This window comes from Lontra canadensis, unplaced genomic scaffold (assembly GCF_010015895.1).
Source record: "Lontra canadensis isolate GAN:19392208 unplaced genomic scaffold, GSC_riverotter_1.0 scaffold9, whole genome shotgun sequence".
In the NCBI taxonomy this organism is placed as follows: domain Eukaryota; kingdom Metazoa; phylum Chordata; class Mammalia; order Carnivora; family Mustelidae; genus Lontra; species Lontra canadensis.
The window spans coordinates 17,567,404-17,590,086 of NW_022631003.1; the positions used below are offsets into that span (position 1 = coordinate 17,567,404).

A 22,683-nucleotide genomic window follows, 5' to 3' on the forward strand; every position below is an offset into this window, starting at 1 on the left:
TCTTCAATGGATATGGGGAGATAAGTTTGGAAGAAGTTAAGATTCTAATAAAGAGAATTATCCCAGTAGGAAGCAGGTCATAGACATGGCAGATAGGGGCTTTATGGAGAGACTGGAAGGGAAAAGTATGGTGTGAAACAAACAGAAAGAATTAATTATGTATTTAGAAGCATGGTATAGAAAATGATTGTTAATTTCTTACAGACTACTTGACATTTGGAACAAACAATGTTATGCACATTATTTCCCCTATTTCAATAAGTTTCTCACTTCTCCAAATATGAAGAAAGACATGGAAACAGGAAGATGATACTAGATATTGAGAAGGAAGAACACTAGAAAGTGATCTCTAAGTCAAGAAGGTGAATTACAATTTTGCGAGATTCTGGGACTGGTTGTTGGTACATGGGATTTCTTTGTGACTAAATACATGCATGAACCCAAGCTCAGAAGTGCTGGGGATCATGAAAATCCCTCTTGCACCAGTCAGAAAAATTGCTTCTCCTATCTTTTTTTTCCATGTTCCAAAGTTTCAAATATCCTTTGCATTGACTTTGCTTGACTCAACCTTTTTGTTGAATTGTTGTATAAATATGGACCACATGGGAGAAAATAGGAACTGAAACCAGATTCTTAGAGCTGCACATAAAAAGACTGACTTCTGTTCTGATCTTCAGTCTCCTTGAAGAGACCATGATGTTGCAATTATGGTGGAGAGTCCATGGCTCGGGGAAGCTAATGGAAGCTCTCGGGCTTCACTCTGGCTGCCCTTCTTTCACACGCACACCGCCTCAACTCTTTGCAGTCTTTTGAGAAAGCCTTTCCATTGAGGATGGTCACACAGTCTCTGCTTCTTAGGCTGGTAAAATCTACTATAATCTCAAACCTTAAAGAAAAAAAAAAAGTTTCACTGAATCATAGTTTACTTCTAAAATGAAATGTTAAATACCCTGAAAGTACATAGGGAGTACTCCTAATGTGATAAAATTATAGACTAGATACACGGAATGAATTTACTGGAGAGATGGGGTCACCAAGCTCTTTCTTTTCAGCCCCTCAATTTCCATAATTGTTCCTAGAAGCATCAGTTCATCTAAAACAAAAAACTGTTTGTATAAAACTAAGATGCATACTATAATCCAAATTTGTCATATTTTGCCATCATCTGAAAAATCAGCTACTTTCTCGGTGACTCTGTTTACTTAACTATAAAATAAGAATGATTACATTGAATATGTTTTATCTATTGGGAGAATAAATCGCATATGATATATATAGAGAGAAGAAAGATGTCTGTCCAAACATGGCTTCAAATTGTAATATATTTTACAACAGATATTATATTGACCTATTTCAAAAGATATCATGCACAATCTAATCTAAATACTCACATAAGTAAAACCAATTTTTGGATAATTTTGCTCCTTATAGCCTCAGTAAATCTATTCTCAAGACTGTATTTTTAAAAATTTTATTTATTCATTTATTTGAGAGAGAGAGAGAGAGCATAAGTAGGGGGGGGAGCAGAAGGAGAGGGACAAGGAGACTCCACACTGAGTACAGGACCATTAGATCATAACCTGAGCCAAAACCAAGAGTCAGATGCTTAACTGACTGGACCACCCAGGTGCTCCTCAGAAACTGTACTTTTAAAAATGTGCTCCCTATTACACTGCACAGAAAGCCAGGAATTCTGAGGTGTTATATTATCTCTGGGTATTGATAAGTTGTGAAGTTGTGTGGTCTTACCAAGTTACCATATTAACCTGGGTTTCAGCTTATTCATACATAAAATCTCTCTTCCTCTCTTCCTCTTCTTCCTCCTCTTCCTTCTTTTCTCTCTCTCTGTGTGTCTCTGTCTCTGTCTCCCCCACTCAGCAAATCCCAAATACTTAATAATGTTCCAAGATATATCAGAGGCTGAAATGAAAACTCTGAAAGCATCCAGACAGAGAACTGTCCTTACTATTTTACTAACATTTTGTATGTCTCCTTTACTGGTTTATAAGTCAGTCAAAAGCAAGCACTATGCTTTATCGTTATACATCCCTGTACATCCTCCTACAAACATAGTATCCAATACAAAGTGGAGGTTTGATTAATGCTTATTGAAGCAAGTTGCTGAACTCGATCACTCAAGCTAAGTTCTCTACTAAATTCTTTTCCCACAAAATGTTCTGAAGTCTTACAGTTCAGGGGAGTAAAGGGCTCCATCGGTCCACAGCCAGACTTTGCCACTGCTGTTGCGAGATAGCCCTGTCCAATAAGAGTAGAAAAACTCAGAGTAGCTCTGAGGCATGGCAAACTCCTGTGAAGGCACACAAGAAGATCTTTAGGTTTAGAGATGTTATACTGTGTAGATAGAGAGATGCGTAGGGCCAGCCAGCACTTTTAATAGGAAAACAGGACATGAGTCCTGCCCCACGTAGGTGATAGTATACTTGAGGGAAAAAGTGTTCATGCTCAGGTCAGTTTGTTCAAATTGAAGAATTTATCTTGTCTTACTAAGTCTGAATATATACTAAAACCAAGAATATATTCTACATAAATATAAAGAATATATTCTAAAACCAAGAATCACATCAACAAAGATTTATAAATGACCCATTATTTTCAAGCCACAGGGTAAATGCTAAGACTTATATAAAAAAAGACAGGGGGGCGGATTTACAAAGAGATGTGGGCTGACTGTGAAATGGAAGAATATGGGAAGAAAAGTGTAAAAATGGGGAAAGTAATCTTTATAAATACCTGCAAAGGGACTGATCAGGAAGAAGAGAACAATGAATATACTTTCATGCAAAAAGAGGTAAGAGAAAATTTGGAGGGATGACATATGTCTCAGACAAGGAAGGGGAGAAAGAAATTTTTCATATATATATGTGTATTTATATTTTTGTATAGTATTTATATACACACATATATATAATTCCTTCTCTAATATTTATATTGAAAATTTTTTGAAAATTTTTAAAGATTTTATTATTTATGTATTTATTTATTTATTTGAGGTGGGGAAGAGGGATAAGCAGACTCTATGCTGAGCAGGGAGCCCAAATTGGGGCTTGATCTCATGGCCCTGTGATCTGACCTGAGCTGAAATCAAGAGTGAGACACAACTGACTCTTCACTATACTATGAGTTCTTTAAGGATACATACTTTTTTATGTCCTCAACCCTTCAGATAATTAATGGCCTAGTTTGGTTCAATAAAAGATCTTTGGAAATAGATATGAAACTATCACTAAGCAATAGTCATCTAGTAGGCATATCAAAGGAAGTGCAGTTGAAAATACTTCCAATTTATGGTAGACACCTCAAATTAAAAGTTCTAAAAATAAGTTATATGAAAATGACTTAAATGTATATAAATCTTTGAAGTGCATGAGAGAAAAGCACTATATAACTTTTACAATATTTCCTACCATTATATATAATACAATTCAATTATAATAAATCTGTGTCCTTGGTTTGTGCTAGAGGTGGAGGAAATGAAGAGAATAAGAAAAATTAGGTGGGCTTACGGTAGGACACATTGTTTCAGTCAAATAAATTACCTCCTTTTCTGCCTAAATTGAGCTGCTGAGAAAGGATAAAAAATGTTATTTTAGTAGAGAGACATTTCAGAGTTACATTCACCATAGATTTCAGAAAAGTGGGTAGGAATTAAGATGTAACTAGAAGGATGACAAGAATTTGCATAGTGAGCTAAACATTTATTTCAATTAAATAATCCTTTGTTGATAAATTACTCTGTGCCAAGATTTCTGCTAAAACAATGATAAATAAAAATTGGTCACAATACTTAAGGGATTAAATACAAAGGCAATAATAAATATTTTTTAAAAGGGTGGGAAAAATCACATGATTTTACAGTTTGTCTTAGTTGCATATACTTAATACATGTTAATTTATAATTTTACTTTCATATTTGCCTCAACTAGTCTATTTTAGGTATAAATTTCTGGAGGACAAGATATTTATCTGCAGGTTATCGTAATGATTTAATTAAATGTTTTTCAATTAAAAGCTTTGTCCTTTTATAACAGAAGAACAGGAAATGCTATTTTCATCTTTCTAACATTGCCTCAATACCGTGCCTTTCTTGCCCAAAACAAAAAAGGTAAGAAATTAAGGAATTTTTTATTTGATTCCTGACTGGTGGGGATTTTGAATAGCTTCCTCTTAAGGGTTTTTGTTTTGTTTTGTTTGTTTTATTTTGTTTGTGGAGAGCAGAACAGTTTTTATATACTCAAGGAATCACTCAAAACAATAGGAGTAAGAGATTGCAGTAAGGGCGAAAGTCTGGGGACACTGACTCCTTAATATTCTTGTATAGCTCTTTTAAGGATCTCTTTTTGAGAATAATTCAAGCACTGACCAGGATCTTACCAGCACTTCCTGTGTGTTTATTTTCAGCATGGTCGCATTCTCAGCAATGCAGAAATATTCACAGCCTTGCCAATTCTTACTCTCTATATAGAATCGGTAGCATTTGTCCCCATGCCACTTCCATTCTTCTGGACAAGGGCTGCATCTGTGCTCTTGGAAAGAAACCAATTTTAATACTATTTTCTATCCAGGTCTGCCGTCTTTCCTGTCCTGGAATTATATAGTATTTGATGACTCAAGTATTCTTAATATTTAGAGTACTTTCTTTTAGATATTTAATTGCCCAGGAATGGTAATGGCAAATGCTTATAAAATACTCTCCATATGCCAGAAACTATAATTAATACTGAGTGTATGGTAAAAATTAAAACAGACACTACCTGCTTTCATGGAATTTGGAATCTAGCAATGAATGATTAGAACTTCCTTGATTCTTGCCCTATATAATTCAACCCACAGAGGATATTCAATTTCATAAAGAACTTCTCATATGTCCAAAAACTCATTATGGCTTATATTTAAGAAAGAACTGAAGCTTCCACAATTTTCTTCTTCAAAATCCTCTTATATAATTATAAAAGGATTGCTGTAATTCAACATATACCAATAAGATATGGACCCTTTTCTTATTCTAAACACAAGTAAATAAAATTTTAGAAGAAAAAGACATCAATACTAAGCAAAGTATGATTTAGAATGATAAATCTCCATTGTCAGAAATTAAGGTGGACACCAAAGTCAGTGAAGTAAGTGCAAAAGTCGAGGGTGAGATGGACTACTGAGGAAGAGGTCATAAGTATAAGAACTAGTCCCTGAGAGCCATGGTTTTAACTTTGATGAGGATACTTGAGCCCTTGAGAGTTGTCACTTGTAATCAGCTCCCTGATGGTGAGATGGGAACTCAATCATTCCCTAAAAACGTCTTTATTTTAAGAACAATCCGGTGTCAAATGTTAACATGTTAAAAGTTGAATGGTCAACATGCACTTGGATATTATGTTATTGTTTTCATTTTTTCTGTATATTGGAAACCTTCCTTAAGGTAAAACAGTTTAAAATAAATAAATAATTGAGGAGATGCCTTTGTATGTCAGTTCATATTTCTGGCCCAGACCTTATACCAAACTACTTATTCAGATCTCTACTTAAACATGCCCAAAATAGCACTACTGCTCCCTAAACTTCCCCACTCATAACCACAGAATTCTTCCCCATTTCATTTGATCACATCTCTCCTAATTGCTTTGCCCCAAAACTCTGGAACCATCCTTGACTCCTTTATTTCTCTCATGTCCCCTTTTATTCCATCATGCATTCATCTCCTCTGATAATATCCTAGTTTGAGGCACCATCATCTCTCTCCTGGGTTACTTACAAAAGCCATCTCTTAGGTGATTTCTCTGTTTTCACTCTTCCTCCTTCCAGTGTATTTTCAACATATTTGCAGTGTGAGCCTTAAAATGCTCATGTCAGATCTATATTTCTTCTGCTCAAGATCCTGTAATGAATCCTTACTTTGCTCAGAATAGAAGCCAAATCCCTGGTAATGTCACCTAATGCAATATATAATCACTACCACATCTATTTGTCCTCCCCTCCCTCACTCTGCTTCACGCACACAGACTCCGTATTGTTCCCTGAATATGCACCTCCATTCACACTTCAGGGCACTTCCTGTTTTCTCTACCTGGCTTATTCTTTCTCCATATGCTTACATAGCTAACCCCCCTAACTCTTCAAATCTTTGCTGCTATACCCTTATCTTAATTAGGAATTTATGGTATCCCTATGTAAATTAGCAACCCACCATCCAGGAATCCTGATGCCTCGTACTTTATCTACTTCATTTTCCATAGGATTGATTACCTTCTTATATATTATATTTAGTTTGGCCAACCATTCTTGCGTGCCTGAAACCTAGGCTTTCCCAAATTGTAGGACTTTTAATACTAAAACTGGAGAAGATTTGAGCAAACTGGGACGAGTTGATCATCTTATTTTACCTTTTTTAATTGATTATTACCATCACTGTAATAGAATAAGAGGTCTATGAGGGCAGAAATCTGTATATGTTTTGCATCATATGCAACAGTATGTGCTCAGTAAATCTTACCTTGTGTGGCAGAGTAGATGGATGGTTGGATAATGGGAAAGAAATGGAGAGAAGCAGAATAACACTGAGAACTAACATCAAACCAAAGCTTTATGAACATTTTCATGGGAACAGGAATATCATGAATACATTTGCATATAGATTTTATATTAAAACAAAATGTAGTTTATTTGTATACACAGTTTTCTTTTTGTCTTTATGCAGCTAGATGTAAATTCCCGAGACCACTGGTTTCAAAGAAACTTGGATTATCTTTTGATGACATGGCCCCCAACAAACACACAGTGGGTTGTCAGAAACATAAGAAGAGAAAACAAAACTATGTGAAGTGGTAGATATATTAATTATCTTGAACTTGATAATCATTGTATAATGTGTATGTATGTCAAATCATCACATTGTGCATTTTAAATACATTCAATTCCATGTGTCCATCCTCACTAAAGTTAAAAAAGAAAAGAAAAAGAAAAGAAAAAAAACTGTGACCGATGAGATCATTAATCATGTGGGGAAGAATCACTTAGAGAAGTGGTAATGTGCTTGTGGGTGTTATTTCACTGGGTAACCACGCAATCTGGCCTTCTGGTTAGTGTGGGAAGTGGAAGAGGAAGACTTCATCCTAATTTAAAGTCCCCAAAAGAAAAATAAAAAGTGGTGACTTAGAATGTATGTTGTTTCCTATACATGCAAGATGAGTGGAACAGAAGGGAAGGCTAACTTGAAGAGTTAGAAGCTACAAAACCCCCAAAAAGATGGGAGGGAAAGGTACAAGAATGAAGTGATGCTTCCTGTCTTGTCCTGACATGATTATCAAAGCATGGTTCATCCCCACTGGCATTGTCATTATTACTGAAATGCCAATTTATGGCACCCAGACAAGGCGCAGTGGATTTAAATAACTGTAATTTGATTCCGCCCTTCAACATTTTTAAACTGATCCCCATATGATTCTTGAAATGTGAGAAATTTTATGAGCTTGTTAAATTCTTAAGGAGAAAAGTGTATAAACATATTATGAAATGTATACTACTGGTAGGTCTTTAGGTGCCGAGGTAAACTGAGAAATAACCCTGTGTTATATATTTGCAGTGTTATTTTGGTTATTGGACATTAATTGCTTTTATTGTTTAAAATGTCTGAGTTTGAAGAATCCCTTTATGTATTACAACACAGACGTATCCAAACTAAACAATCCCAATGACGGGGGATGACCCAGGTGCCCAAATTCTTCATGAAGCTTGCCAGACAATTAACTATATGACATGTGACTTCCAGGCACTCGGATAGGAAGGTCAGCTGTATAATGACAACTGGCCTGAGGGAGCCAACTTTAGCAGAGGGAGCTTAGCGATCCCTACTCACCTCCACTTTTGTTATAGAGCTCACGACACAGTTTTTCAGCCACACGCTGCAGGATTTCCGCAAGCTTCCTGTTCCTGGTTTGGAGAGACTGCAGCTGTCGGGAGAGATTCCCCAATCTTTCTTCCTTGTGAGAAATGCTATCTTGCTGGGTATTGGAAAGTTGGTAGAACTGAAAAACTAACCCAAGTTATCAAGTCAGACTGGACAGGCCACTTTTTCATTTCTATTTCTACTTTTTCATGTGGGGAAGACAAAACGTCGTATTGTTTAGATCTCATGCTCTGTGATTTCATACTGCCTGTGTTCAAGTTGAACTGTAGCACATGATAAACTGCATTGTCTCGGGCAAATTAATGTCTCTGAATCCATCTTTTTGTCTGAAAATGTAGAATCATAGTAACAGTTTCTAACTTCAGGACTCAATTCCTTAACCATATCTATTGCTCAATAAATAGTTTGTGTATACTCTTAAACCACTGCTCAACCTAAAACCACAAATCCATTTATCTATTGATTATTATATTGATTACTGAGTATTGACAATGTACCACATATAGTTATCTCATTCATTCATAAAATAGTCATATTATCATTTCCATTATCTTATAGCTTCCAACCAGGGTCAGTGAGAACAAGCAATTTCCTTAGTATCACTTGGCTAGAAAATTTCAACACTTAGGTTTAAGCTCCAGATTTCTAAATCTAAATAGAGAAATCCTTCATGAATCATGAAAGTTGCTTTATATCCCTAAAAAGAATTGTGGTTGTGGAACAAATTATATCAAAATGAAGTAATAATTGGGGGTCCATGAAAGAAACACTAAGAAATATATTTTTTTTAATTTTAAAAAGTTACGATAATGAAGGAAAGTTCAAACATTTCTTAGAAAAACCAAATGTTTGACCTGCTCTTCAATGTAACCTTTTACCTTAAGCCACCTTCTTCAACTGGTCAGGAAACATTACTGTAGGGTCTCAATCTCATGAAGCAAATTCACCCACTTTCTTATTTTTTTTTTATTTTTTTATTTTTTTTTACTTTTTGAGCTTGTCTTCCATGTTTGAAAATAAAAGACTTTTCAATATGCATTTTTCCTTTTTCAGTTTTCACAAGATTTTGCAAAATGATTCTAAAATTTCCTGAAATTTTTGAGAAATACTGTAGAAATTAAGAACCTATTCTGCTCTCTTTATAGGAGGAGGGGAGTAGCTATAAACGAAATCTCCTCTCTGTATTAGCTGCTGAACCATGCATACTAAGAGCAAAAACCATAGCCTGTACTGTTTAGTAGAACGAAAGAGAGCTAAATCATACATTCTTTAAAAATTGTTGATTTTAGAGGCTCAGTCAGTTGAGCATCTGACTCTTGATCTCTGCTCAGGTCATGATATCAGGGTAATGACCCTGGTGTAGCTCTGCCCTCATCCTGGTGCCTGCTTAAGTTTTTCTCTCTCCCACTCCCTCTGCTCCTCCTCATCTAGAGACCTCCCCTGGCCCGCTCAAAAAAAAAAAAAAAAAAAATGCTGATTTTAAATATTGGCATGTAGACAAACAGATAAAACCTGCTTATCTCAAACAGAATGTAAAAGTCTAGCTGTCGAGTGATTGCTGTATTTTAATGCTGCTTTCGCTGCTCATCATCTCAATAAGTGCTTTAGAATAAGGTACATTGAGGGGCGCCTGGGTGGCTCAGTCATTAAGCATCTGCCTTCGGCTCAGGTCATGATCCCAGGGTCTTGGGATGCAGTCCTGCATCAGGCTCCTTGCTCAGTGGAGAGCCTGCTTCTCCCTCTCTCACTCCCCCTGCTTGTGTTCCCTCTCTCCGTGTCTCTCTCTCTGTCAAATAAATAAATAAAATCTTCAACAACAACAACAACAACAAATAGAATAAGATGCATTGAATTATCCACAGGTTCCAGAATTAAAGTTAAAAAAAAAAATCCATAACAAGTATTTCTCATCCTAGACAAACCTTAGAACCATGGTCCTCCCCCTAGTCAGAGTGCAGACTTACACACAAGGCCCAGGGCTAACAGGCCAATCAGCAGCACCAAACACAAAGTCAGCAGGGTCAGGGCCACTGGACGCCAAACTGAAGAGGGAGGCCGGTGCCCTGCAGGGAACAGAGAGGAAAAGGCAGGATTTCGATTTGTCTTTCTCTTGGATCCATTCCACCAGCAAGTCAGAAGAGCTGGTTCTGGAAAAGAGCAACAGTAAGCAGAGGCTAGATAACACTCCCTCTGTCCTTGGAACGACTGTCAGAAGGCTCAGTGCCAAGACTCCCTTCCACAGCAGGGTTCCCTCAAGTGCCTGGCCCATTTGCATAACCCTGACACCCTCAGTTCTGCTTAGCCCCGAGTCAAGTTATGCATTGCCCTTATCTTTATAAAGTTGTGTGCATAACCTTCTTTTTGTCAAAATTCGAGTTATGAAAGACATGCGAATGCCTGAACAGGGAACAATTTTTCACATCATCAGAGAAGAGGTGAAATTCATTTGTTGTTACTTTTGCAAAACACCTTGCCACTGAGTTCCATATGTGCTTCCACTGAAAAGAAAATTGCATATTGGTAATGAGAAATTATCATTTTACTTTTCCTTTTTGGGATTTCTTTATCAAAAGTCCCTCTTTTAGTTCATTGGATTTCTATCTCTGCAAAAATGGATTATAAAGAGACATGATCATCAGTTTATCAAGGACGGATCTAAGCTAACTCAATTTTGAACAGTTAAATAATAAATGCTACGCCCCCACGAGTTTGCCTGGTGTTAATTACAGAGGCTCTACTGAGTCAACAGTGAACCCATCATCTAGTGAAGTTAGCTGTCATTCTAAATGACCTGTGATATCAGAGAAGGAAGACCCTCCCTCCCCTCAACCTCTTAGGTGCATGTAGCATCTAGCATTGTGATTAAAATGAAACAAAGGGAGAGCCACAACCTCAATAAAACTTCCATCAGTCTCCAAGACCTGTGTTTCACTTCATTAGGACTTGAATTTAAAAGATTAAAGACATACAAATTCATTTCCTCTTTAGCAAAGTCCTCTACATAATGTAGTCTACATACAGAGATTTGTGTTACACATTATTTCCAAGTGGGGAATGATAAGTGGGAAAGATAGAAATGGAAAATATGATTACTATCCTTTGAAATTTATAATCTAGTAGGAAAATAAGGAAAAATCATGGAGCAGACATTGAGATTGATATATTTTAAAAAGTGAATCTTATTTTCCCTTAATCATGTCTGTTAAAAATTTTCAGTGGATCTCATTACAGTTAGAATAAAATCCAAATCACTCCTTGTGAAGATTCAGATTTCTCTTTTTAACAAAATTGAAATTTGATTATGTTAGTCCCCAACTTAAAAACTTTCAATAACTTTTTTGCACTTAAAATTCTGCCAGAGTCTTTTTCTTCTGGACCCTACCTACTTCTTGCATCCTTTTCTGAACTACTCTCCCTCCATTCAAGTGTTCTACATACAATGGTCTCTGTCCTTGAAACAAACAAGCTTGTCCCAGTCCTAGTATCTTTGGAGTTAGGGCTGCCTCTGCTCCCTGTTAATTAACCTTCAGCAAGTTGTTGGTAGGCTTTTCCCTGATACTCAGCTTTCCATTTAAATGTGCATCCTTGGAAGAACTCCATGAGTTCATTTCTAATACATAACACCATTACATAGCTTTCTTAAAAATTAGATTATTAATATTTTCATGGTTTTCATGTGTTTGTTTTCCTGTATATCCTCCCTCTCATGGAAGGTACATTCCATGAAAATAGTAATCTTTTTTTTTTTTAAGATTTTATTTACTTATTTGACAGAGAGAGACACAGTGAGAGAGAGAACACAATCAATGGAAGTGGGAGAGGGAGAAGCAGGGAGCCTGATGCGGGTCTAGATCCCAGGACCTTGGGATCATGACCTGAGCCAAAGGCAGACACTTAACAATTGAGCCACCCAGGTGCCCCCATGAAAACAGTAATTTTGTCTGTCTTGTTCACCAGTATATTTTCAGTACTGAAAGTAGTACGTGGCACATAAGGGCTGAATACGTATTTGAATGAGTAAATGAATAAAGAATAAAACTGTAAAAACTTAATATGACTTTAACTATGTAATTTTTATAGAGGCACAGAGGATTAGCTATAGTCACACTTCACTGATTTTTTTAAAACTTTATTGACTTTTCAGCAGTATTTCTGACAGCAGTATTTCTGGATTCAGCTAAATTCATCTTCTAGCCATATTGGTCTCTATTCAGACTTGTGTGAGATTCTGAAACATGAACAGATACTGGAGAGATTTGTTTTCTCTCTTATTTCTTTCAATTAGCTTGCCTAAGTAGTTTGGTCTAAATTTTCCTGGAAATTGTTGGCTTCTCAATGCATTGACCTTAAGAGTATCTCAAGTCACCAGAACATAAAAGAACAAGATCAGAGGCTTGAGCTAAACATCCTCTCCAAACCCTAAGTCTCTTGAAAGTTCTGTGTAGCCCAAGAAACTTAAGTAGGTAGATGATTCTAGATTTCAGAAATACCAGTGCATATGTGAACCCACCACTGTGATGGCTTTATCTTTCTCCATACATCTTGTTACCATCAAGTATATGATACACCTTACTCATTTCTTTTGGTTTATAGCTGTAGAAAGTAAGATCCTTTTGGAGAGGGTTATTATAGTCTGTTTATTCACTAGAAGAACATCAATTTTAGCACCTAGAACATCAGATGGAAGAAGCTCAATTAACATTGAATGAATGAGTGTGTCATTTATATATAAATGTCTGTTATATGCCTGTCTATCCCTGCTCAAACCTATTTATATTAGTACACATTTGAAAGGCATAAACTATTTTTAAAAGTATTTTATTTATTTATTTATTTATTTATTTATTTATTTATTTGAGAGAGGGAGATAGAGCAACCATGAGCATGAAGGGCAGAGGGAGAGGGAAAGAGAGAATCTCAAGCAGACTCTGTGCTGAGCACAGCCGGACACGGGGCTCGATCTCAAGACCCTGAGAGCATGACCTGAATTGACACCAAGAATCTGTCACTTAACCAACTAAGCCAACCAGGCACTCCAGGCATAAACTATTTTTTAAATGTTGTTCCTTCTTATAGTTGCTATTTCCCTGGCCAAAATTATTTTACTATTTAATAAGAGGGTAAAGGAAAAGAACAACTGTGGAAATCAACCAAATGATCCCTTAAGAAACCCATCTTTCCTTGTATAATACTCAGGCACCAGAAGTGCTAATCTTCTGTCCAAAGGATCAAAAAGAATAATGTTAAATCCTTACTGTAGAATGAGGGCATGGACTTAAGGAATTAGAATATTATTTAATAATAGTTATATCTGTGTAAACAGATCATCCTTCCTAAGGTTGTCTCTAAGACAGAAGATCAAAGAAGTATAAGATATCTTCTGCTAAGGAACAAAGTTTTAAAAATTCTCTTCCAATGAGTCATCTCTCCCTGGTCATTTGGAAATTTTTCTACTCTTGATTCTTCTCTCTCTCTTTCTTTCTCTCCCTTCCTCCTCCTTCCTTTTCTCCCTCCTTGCCTCCCTTTCTCAATATTCACTATCTCTTTGTTTTATCTCAGGACTGAGAAAAACACAACCCCAGGGAGTTTCTAGAGAGCATATGGCAATTTCCTAGAAACCTGGCTTCCATGATGGAAAGACCATGGAGCTGAAAGTTTCATTTTTATTTTTAAGATTTTATTTATTTATTTGACAGAGAGAGAGGGAACACAGGCAGGGGCAGAGGGAGAGGGAGAAGCAGGCTTCCCACTGAGGAGGGTGTCCCATGCCGGGCTCCATCCAGGACCTTGAGATCATGATCTGAGCCGAAAGTAGACGCTTAATGACTGAGCCACACAGGTACCCCTTCATTTTTTTTTAAACTATGGAGAACAAATTGAGGATTGTTGGAGGGAAGTAGAGTGGAGGGATGGGTTAAATGGGTGATGGGGATTAAGGAGGGCTCTTGTGATGAGCACTGGGTGGTATATGGAAGTGATGAATCACTAAATTCTATACCCAAAACAACAGAAAAAAAAAAGTGAAACTTTTTTATGCCATTTTTCCCTCTATTTTTCTAACTTTAGGTTTAATATCCCTAAATTTTATCCCAAGTGCCTTGATCAGAATGAAGTCTCTCTCTAGGGACCACACCCACCCTAAAATAAGAAAAATAAGCTGCCTGGGAGGTGTTCCAGTTTGGCTTGGCTTTATTGTGGTTTATTTTTTGGAAGAGAACCCCTATTCTGTCTCCTGAGGCATGTTTAGAAAAAGGTGTGGACAGGGCAAGGAATGATATAAACATCCTTAGGAATAATAAGATATATATATAGAAAAACAACCCTTTCCTGTATCCTTTTACTATAACTATACTATAAAAGGCTACAGTGCTAAGGTCAAGTTTTGACACAAATTCCTTTGTAGGTATAAGAAACTTTGGTAGGTGAAGAGCTTTCATACTTGACCAGTTATTCTTCCACAGGCATCAGAAAGGGGACATTTTATATACCTCCATTCCCAGAGCTTAGGAGAAATGAAACATATACTACCAGATGTAATCTATTAGTATGACTCTGAAATAGAAAGCATAATAAAAGCTGGGAAAGACACAGAAGCTTTATTTTTTTTAAAATATTTTATTTATTTATTTGACAGTGAGCGAGAGAGAGCCTACAAACAGCGGGGAGGGGCAGAGGGAGAGAGAGATGCAGACTCCCTGCTGATCAGAGAGCCTGCTGGGGGACTCCATCCTAGAACCCCAGGATCATGACCTGAGCCATCGAGGTGCCCCAGGAAAAACAAAGAAACTTTAAATAATTTGTGCAAAGCAACATTGCAAACCAGGGGTGGAACCAGGATTAAATTGCCGTGCTTAACCCCACACGTTGTATATTTCTTCTTGACCAGAACTCACAAACAAATGGGGAATACACTGGTGACAAAGTGCATAATATTTCAGAAATTACTTTTAATATATTTAATCATGAGATATTGCTCATTGGATATCTGACTTTTGGATATACTTTTAAAATCGTAAGTGTTGTCAGGGTGCCTGGGTGGCTCAGTGGGTTAAAGCCTCTCCCTTCAGCTCAGGTCATGATCCCAGGGTCCTGGGATCAAGCCCCGCATTGGGCTCTCTGCTTGGCAGGGAGCCTGCTTCCCTTCCTCTCTCTCTGCCTGCCTCTCTGCCTACTTGTGACCTCTGTCTGTCAATTAAATAAATAAAATCTTTAAAAAAAATTAAAAAATTAAAAAATAAAATTGTAAATGTTGTCTTTTTAGCAACTTCTTTTGTTTCCTTAAGCACATACAGCACATAATAGATCTCATCATGGGAGAATGGTCAAGGTTCCATGAGTTAAGAGTATTTTTCAGTGTTTGTGAAAATGCATGTTTTATCTTATGAGTCTATTTCAAATATTTGATATTTTCATTCTCGCTAAAAGTAAATGGGTGTTGGTCTTCCTATAATTTCAAAGGAATATACACCCAAAAATGTATAAGCTATTTCCAGATTATCATCAAGTTTTCAACTCATGGCAATTAGAAAGTCAAATATATCTATATATGGAGATATATAGATATAGATATTGGTATATATACTAAAATCTAGCTGAGTCAATTTTATATCCCAATTAAGGAGTTTCATTTATGAGATATAATTTAAAAATAGCATCACTATTAATTTAAAAATAGCATCACTATTAATAACAATTGCTAACACTCCTGGAGTTACTAAGATAAATGCCTTGAATGCATTATTTCATATCATATAACAGCCTATGAATAGATATTATTATGGTCCTGATTTTACAGGTAGGTAACTGAGTCCTAGGGAGGTGAGCTACCTTACCCATGGACACACAGCTTCTGATAACAACTCCTGAGTATATTATGTATGCTGTAGTGTTTCATTTGACTCATTCAAATATTTTTTAAGATGGAACAATTTTTAACCCTTGTTTGGATTTTTAGTACTTAAGAATTGCCTAATCTGCTTTGGTTTGCACAGCTGGTAAGTGATGGAGCCAGAAGTATTAATACTCTCCTTCCAGATCTGAATATTTTAAATCACTTTCTTATTCTTCCAACAAATACCACATTAATATTTGTGCTTATATGGCAGTTCCTTATGAAATTGTAGAAAGACTCTACTGCTTACTACTTTTCACTTCTTTATTATGAAATATCTCAGGAATAGCCACCTTAAATTATACATTCTCCACTCTATCCCCAAGGTGAACTTTCTCAAGTATAAATTTAACCTCTTCCTTAAGGCAAAAAAAAATAAAGTTTCTTAGCATGCTATATAAGATACTGCATAGTAGAATCTCATCCTACTTTTTAGCTTCATCTGCCCACATGCCCCCTCATATGCCCTCCCTTTGAGAACTAACCATTCCTCAACCCAATAATCTACCTTGCCACTGTGTTTGAATCATCTGCTGATGATTCCCAAATGATCTTATCCTGTTCTAAATTCCAAGCCAAAATTCACACTTCTCCTTTTCCCTCTGAGTTCTTGTCTCTCTTCATTTTACACATTAATATGCTGCACCAAGTTAGCTCTCACCTATCTGCTTTTACCTCTGCACATGTAGTCCTCACAGCTAGTTTCCATTTTGCTCTAGCTGGAAAACTTGGACTCTGCCTTACAGACAAGAGCAAATGTCATCTCATTCAAAAATACCCACATGAGGGGCGCCTGGGTGGCTCAGTGGGTTAAAGCCTTTGACTTCGGCTCAGTGCAAGATCTCAGGGTGCTGGAATTGAGTCCCGAATTGGTCTCTCTGCTCAGCAGGGAGCCTGCTTCCTCCTTTCTCTCTCTGCCTGCCTCTCTGCTTACTTGTGATCTCGCTCTGTCAAATAAATAAATAAAATCTTTAAAAAAAAATACCCACATGAGTAAATGCAGTCAGTAACTTATTCATCCCTATTGACTTCTGGGGTCTCCTACGTATATCCAATAGCACTACATAACGTTTCCCTATAATTGATTCAAATTGTTCCTTCCATTTCTTCAAGCACCTAAAAATAGGGTCTCCCCATAAATACAGAAAACAAATGGATGGTTGCAAGCAAGGAGGCAGGTGGGAGAATGGACAAAATGAGTGAAGGGGAGTGGGAGGTACAGACTTCCAGCGATGGAATGAGTAAGTCAAGGGAAAGAAGGAACAGCATAAGAAATGTAATGGATGGTATTGTAAGAGTGCTGTATGGTGGTAGATGGTAGCTCCTCTTGTGCAATATGTAATGCATGAACGTGTCAAACCACTTTATTGCACACCTGAAACTAATGTAGCATTTTGCCTCAAATATACTTCAACAGGAAAAAATAAAAAAGGTCTCCTATGCCTACCATAACACTTGATATTAAGTAGGTTGCTCTAAAGATTCATGGAATCAATTAGATGTGATGTGAATCAATTTATGCTTTGATACTTCAATGAAGATTTATGCTTTAGCAGAGGAAATGAAGCTAAAAAGCTAGAAAAATTTGAGAATATTGTAATTAATATCAGTAGGGGTGAAAGTAGAACTTGAATTTATCATTAAAGGGTTTTTATTTTTTCTTAAACGCAAATAAGTTTTCATATTCTTTTGATAAGTTTTTATTTAAATTAGGTAAGAATTCTAGTTCATCAGTGATTTTGTTCTCTCTCCCTGGTATATTATTACTGTGATTTGCTTTTGCTGCACTTCTTTTCAAGCTACAATTGAGTTAGAATCTCCCATCTCAAAAAAAAAAAATTAAGATGCATTCATGCAAACTCATAATACCTCAGATCTCACACTTTATCTTTTCTCTTTATAGCTGGCTTCTTGAAAAGAGAGAAAATTTTTAAAAAAGAAAGTGACAAAGTATTTTCCTGTTTAACTATGGTCCTTTCAAACACCTGCTATTAACAATTACCAATAATCTATTTTTCTCCTTACTGCTAAAACAACAAATTGTTTTAAACCTTCCATTTACTTGAACTTTCTGCAGTATTTATTGCTTATTATTTTTTAAATTCACTATTTATTACCATTGACTTTTCTGTCTTGCAGGAGAGTATCGTTTCATGGCTTCCTTAATGTCTCTCCTGTTCCACTTCTACTGCTGTCTATCATTCATTCTTAGTACTTTTATTGAAATCTCTCAGTTATCCCCCCCCCACCTCACTTGGTATATTGCCTAAGATTCTCTCCTTCGTACTTTATTCCTTTGGGCTTTTCGTCATTTCATTTTCCTTTCTCATCCTCAGTGATGTTGCTCATCCTCAGAAAGTTTAATTCCTACCAAAATGTTGACAATTCTTACATACAAATGGAGCTTGGGATCCTTACTTGATACCTTCCATGCAGCATATACAAGGGTCTTTGGGCAACTCCAACTGTATGTTCCTTCTCTTCCAGGCATCTCAAACTCAAATTGGATTCAACATCATTCCTATTCCTCCTGTAGCTTCTATCTTAGTTATCAGCACCACTTACATAACATCCGATGGGACTTAGTCAAACTATGCTCTTTCTTTCCTTGTCTTCTCACTCATAACCAGTCACCAAGTCTTTAAACTCTACCTCCTCAGCTTCTGATTCCTCCTCCTCATTTTCATGCTACTTCAATTCAAACTCCTCTAATCTTATGCTTAGACTAGTGCAAAATACCTACCTATGAGCTCATCGAGTTTCCTACTCCTTCAATTCATCTTCCTCATTGCAGCCAAGGCAGTCTTCTAAGAACACAAAACTCATTATGTTACTCCCTGTTTAAATCTTTCCATGAGCTCATTTTACAGACATAGAATCAAAATTCCTGAGTATGATATAATAGGCCCTTTATAACTTTCCATACTGCTTGTATTGCTTATTGTTCTCCAAAAACACAAAGTTACTTAAGACCTCCAAAACTTTTCTCTCATGTATCTGTCTGATTATAGCAGCCCAGGCCTTTAAACCCTCCCATTTTTGCTTTCATATAATGTGGAACCTCTTCAAGTCAACTCAACTCCATGGCCATTTCCTCCTTCAAACCTTGCCCAATCTCCTCTACCCCTACCAGATAGAAGTGACCAGGCTCTCCATTGTATCATGTATATACTTTCATCGTGGCACCTTATCATACTTACTGCATAGCTAAGAGTTTTACTAGACTTTTAAGTTTCCTTATAAACAGGCATCATATCATATTTGGCATTATACCTGTAGTACTTTGCAATACACCTGGCATAACATGAACCTGAGCATGACCTGAACATGAACTTTCTTTGGAAAGACGGTATGAGGACATTGTCTTTCACTTTTCCTTTTTATCTTTTTAATTGTTTAGCATTTTTAAGAATGAACATAACTTTTATATTGAAAAATGAAAATCAAAAAATAAATGAGTAAACATAATTTATCTTTATTAATTCTAAAGAAAAAAATTTAACTTTCCATTCATAATGATGCCACAATATTATGTTGAATTTAAATCTTCTGCATTGCCAAAATAATCTTGGAACAATTTTTGTTCTGTTACTTTTAAAAGAAAAATTATATCAAATCATTTTTCTAAGACATAACTAAACTTCTGTAGGGACATTCCTCTACATATTTGCATTATAACAAGATGAAAACAAGATATCATATGTGTAGGGTAAGATAACTGTTTACAGAAGTTTGCCTTCAAGGCACTTTGTAACCTCTACTCCTACTGTTTCAGTTTTCACTTCTATGGAAAGATTGCCAGATGTTTCTCGATAAGGTTTCATCCTGCCCCACCTAACTCTCACCCTTGAGTTCAGTAGAACTTATTTGTACACTCTGTTCCTGATTATGCTGATCACCAATCCCTGTGAGAGTTCCTGGCTCTAGTCAAAGGTGAAAAATGAAGTTATACACAAGCCACTTAAAACCACAGCCCTATATGTTTATAAAAAATAAATTAAAAAAGAAAAAAACCCCACAGCCCTGAGAGCTGATTCTTCACAGGATTTGTTGGAGGAAAATATAACGTATCTTATTACACATATCCGGTGGCCACAGAAACTGACATCCCAATGTTGTCATTTGCTTCCCATCAAGGAGGCTGGAAGTCCCCACTATCTTCTTACAGCTTAGTAGAGGGTTTAGTAAAAAGAAAAAAAATAACGTCACATCAGGGGGTCTCAGGTGGTAATCACTCAGTGAATAGAAAGGGAATGGAAAGGTTTAACAGGGGAAAAGGAAGAAAACCTAAAAGCTATGTGATAAAGAAGTGGAAGAGAACAGTGAAAATGTGTGTGCCCAGATTTATAGAGGTAAAGGAAACCTGACTGTCAAAAGAGAAAGGACATACTAAGATACAGTCACTGAGTGAGACTCACTCTGATGTCAACTGACACAAAAATGTTAAACAGAACACTTGGGAATTCTCAAGGAATTCTATATTGAAAGAAAATGCACATTTCTGGTGTGTCTGCAATATGCCAAGATCTTTACATAACTTATCCACCTTATACCCCAACCACCTTATAAGAGAAGTGTTTGAATTAAATTATAAAATACTTAATTTGTTATATTTAGCTTCCAACTTATACTTTCATTTCCAATAATTCACCTTCTGACATAGTAATAAAAATATTTTTTTTCAGTCCCTACAAGACAGAATTCACATACATAGAGAAGGATCTTTTTCCTTGGGCAACTCAGCCAATGTAACACAGAAATGTGACTTGAGTTCTAGTGGAAAGACCTCACAGTAGAACACAAACAGGACTAGGATTTAAAAGCAGGTGTGCTGCTTACAAACTGTGATATTGGGGATGCCTGGGTGGCTCAGTGGGTTAAGCATCTGCCTTCAGCACAGGTCGTGATCCCAGGGTCCTGGGATCAAGACCCACATCAGGCTGCCTGCTCAGTGGGGATCTAGCTTCTTCCTCTGCCTGCTGCTCCCCCTATTTGTGCTCTCTCTCTCTCTCTCTGACAAATAAATAAATAAAATCTAAAAAAAACAACAACAACAACAAAAAACTGTGATATTGGACAAATTAAGTATTCTGGGTTCTCAGTTTCTTCATTGATAAAATGTTTCTGACAGTAAACATGTATATAGTGAGTATTATGTGCCTAGAATTATTTGAAGCACTTGTATATATAAAGCATCTCTCTTATAAGATGGTTGGAGTATAAGGTTAATAAGTTCTGTTTTATGTATATATATATATATATATATATATATATATATATATATATATACTGAGTTGCCCAGGAAATAAGATCCTTCTCTATGTATGGGAGTTCTCTCTTCCATGGACTGAAAAATAATAAAAGGGAATGAGATGGGATATAATTGCATCTGAGTCCACTATTTAATCAGCAAATAACAGAATTTTAGAGCTAAAGGACCTTAGAAGACATTTACTTTAATCCCCTCTCATTTCACAGATGATAAAACCCAATATGATTGTCCAAACGCCTCACAACTTCAAGATGCACAATTATGACAGCAGAACACCAGGGTTGGTGTGTCTGCTTGGAAACCTCCCTCTAAAGCATGAGCTCAAAACTAGCAAAAAGATAGCCTTTATAAATCCAAGTTTCCAGATCAAATCACAGATGGCAAACAAAGCAGCATTGGATCTGACCTTCACAGGAATCCAGGAAGAGACAGAAACAGTGCTTGAATTCTACATACAATCTCACTTTTGTACACTATACCGACTTGTTAAAAACAATGCACCCTTGACTGCAAACCACTGTGCCAACAACATAATCATAGAAAAACAAAGATCTGTGCATCTACTAGAGTTTAATTTTCCGGATGTTTGTATACATGGCACACAAATTATAGAAAATGCACAGTTATTACACATAAGTGTAAGTCATGAAAACACTTTCTCCTTCCCTCACTTTGCACATTCCTCAGAGACATAGTTCATCTCACGTACTGCTCAAGAGTGACCAGTTTGGACAGCTGGAGACCGAGTACCTGTGTGCCCAGCCTCTGGCCGCTGGGTCGCAGAAGAGGCTCGAGATGACACACTCATGACGGTGTCCCTATCAAAGTCCAGCATGTCCCTCGTGCTGCTGTACTTGGCCTGCATCTGGACTCCTGCAGGGGTGAGGCTGAGCTGCAGTTTGATTGCCCCGAAGCTGTGTAGCTACTGGGAGACAGTGCAGGAGCTACGGTGCTGAAAGTCATTCCTAATGTTCTTCTCTCCCAGCGAGTAGCGGGGGAAGCCTCTGATTCCAGTTCCTGCTTGGACAGGCCCAGCCCTCTCCTGGGAACTTGTACTCTTAAGGCCAAGTTGGTCAGGCAGGGAGGAAATAGCATGTGTTTTCTATTTGGGCGGTCTCTGTCTGAACAATTATTGAAGGGTTGTCCTTCTCAGATCCCTTTTGTTCATTTATTTGTAATTCCTGTGTAAGTACAGTGTAAAAAAGGCAAACTATACGATCACACAGAGATTCCTTCAGGCTCTGCGGAGCAATAATCAGGCAAAGGAATACATATTATCCAGTCTCTTACATACCAGACACTCATAGTGTCACTTAAATGAGGTTTAACTTCTGAAAAGAGAAGAGATCATAGGACCAGCTTCTTTCTTTCTCCAAGGGCATAGTTTAAAGCATCATATCCATGAAATGTCAGCACAAAGTCTTTTTGAGATGCTCTATGGATTCTACATTTTCATTTTTACAAAAAAGGAGATGGAAGCCCAGTTAGATGAAGTGGTTGTTTTAAAGTCACATAATGTCTTAGTGACAGTATGAGCTTCAGAAGTGTTCTCCTGTTGAACTTCTCCAGGAACAAAGGAGCTGTCAGGTGCTGTTACCCTTC

General features: G+C 36.8%; 1 protein-coding gene across 1 annotated transcript; it reads right to left on the reverse strand.

Moving 5' to 3' along the window:
- Positions 1-518: 518 nt before the first annotated feature.
- CLEC1A (C-type lectin domain family 1 member A) lies at positions 519-22,304 on the reverse strand. Its single transcript, XM_032854964.1, has 6 exons — positions 21,832-22,304; positions 9,883-9,981; positions 7,868-8,044; positions 4,393-4,544; positions 2,190-2,308; positions 519-886 (listed from the first exon to the last, which is right to left on the reverse strand). Exons 1-6 carry the CDS (start codon positions 21,944-21,946, stop codon positions 736-738), a joined length of 813 nt encoding a protein of 270 aa, XP_032710855.1. The 5' UTR covers positions 21,947-22,304; the 3' UTR covers positions 519-735.
- Between the last annotated feature and the right edge of the window lie 379 nt (positions 22,305-22,683).

Coding starts and splice junctions, on each gene's coding strand:
- CLEC1A (XM_032854964.1), bottom strand. CDS start 21,946: ATGCAGGCCAAGTACAGCAGCACGAGGGACATGCTGGACTTTGATAGG. Junction 9,982..21,831: donor GCCAGAGGCTGGGCACACAG/GTACTCGGTCTC, acceptor TGTTCCCTGCAG/GGCACCGGCCTCCCTCTTCA. Junction 887..2,189: donor GCCCTTTACTCCCCTGAACT/GTAAGACTTCAG, acceptor TTTTTCTTTAAG/GTTTGAGATTATAGTAGATT.